Consider the following 824-nt stretch of genomic DNA (forward strand, 5'->3'; position numbering starts at 1 on the left):
GCGTTTTGCTTTGATTTTAGAAGAAATCGCCCAATTAGAATGTATAAATGCCTAGTGGGCCAATTTTGGTAAGCAGAACTGGCGATGTGGAATGAACCAAAAGTCAGGTTAAGGTGCCAGACATTGGCGCTCATGAAATACCAGAAAAGGTGTTGGTCGATATAGACAGCAGGACGGTGGCCATGGAAGTTGGAATCCGCCAAGGAGTGTGTAACAACTCACCTGCCGAATCGACTAGCCCTGAAAATGGATAGCGTTTGAGCTCCAGGCCCATACCTGACCGTCTCAATTACGCACTTTTTTTTCGGAAAAGGTGTAATGAACGTTGAGACGGGTAGGAAGGTCGCGACAGTGTTGCTTTGAAGAGTTTTGAGCGTGAGCTCGCTCGGAGCCGCTGTTGGTGCAGATCTTGGTGGTAGTAGCAAATATTCAAGTGAGAACCTTGAAGGCTGAAGTGGAGCAAGGGTTCCATGTGAACAGCAGTTGGACATGGGTCAGTCGATCCTAAAAAAACGGCGAAAGCTTGTTCCGAAATTTGCGACATGAATTGTAAGACTGAATAATTATTTGTGTGTGTGTTGTGGTGGAGGCGATTGTGTCGTCCCCCAGTTGTTGTTGTGTGCAGTTGTCGTATGTTTTTCAAAAGGGAATCCGGTTGATATTCCGGAAACCGAGTAACGGAGACAAAAAAGTAACGCTTTAATCTCTCTGTGGGGTTAGGCGTTTCACTTCATCGCGCGGTAACGCAAGCGAACTTCTGAAAATTGACCGTCGTGAGTTTCAAAAAAGAAGTTTTCTTCTTTCTTTTTTAAATGGGACGCCAT

At 45.5% G+C, this 824-nt stretch overlaps 1 protein-coding gene across 1 annotated transcript; it reads left to right on the forward strand.

Annotated features, from left to right (window-relative positions):
* Nucleotides 1–48: 48 nt before the first annotated feature.
* On the forward strand, nucleotides 49–687 carry Tsp_15595 (conserved hypothetical protein; the record flags this gene model as incomplete). Its single annotated transcript, XM_003367691.1, has 3 exons — nucleotides 49–210; nucleotides 407–522; nucleotides 626–687. Coding segments are annotated over 2 exons (147 nt in total), but the record flags the coding sequence as incomplete, so codon positions are not given.
* Between the last annotated feature and the right edge of the window lie 137 nt (nucleotides 688–824).

The sequence above is a fragment of the Trichinella spiralis genome (genome assembly GCF_000181795.1).
Source record: "Trichinella spiralis strain ISS 195 chromosome Unknown Scfld3847, whole genome shotgun sequence".
Lineage (NCBI taxonomy): Eukaryota > Metazoa > Nematoda > Enoplea > Trichinellida > Trichinellidae > Trichinella > Trichinella spiralis.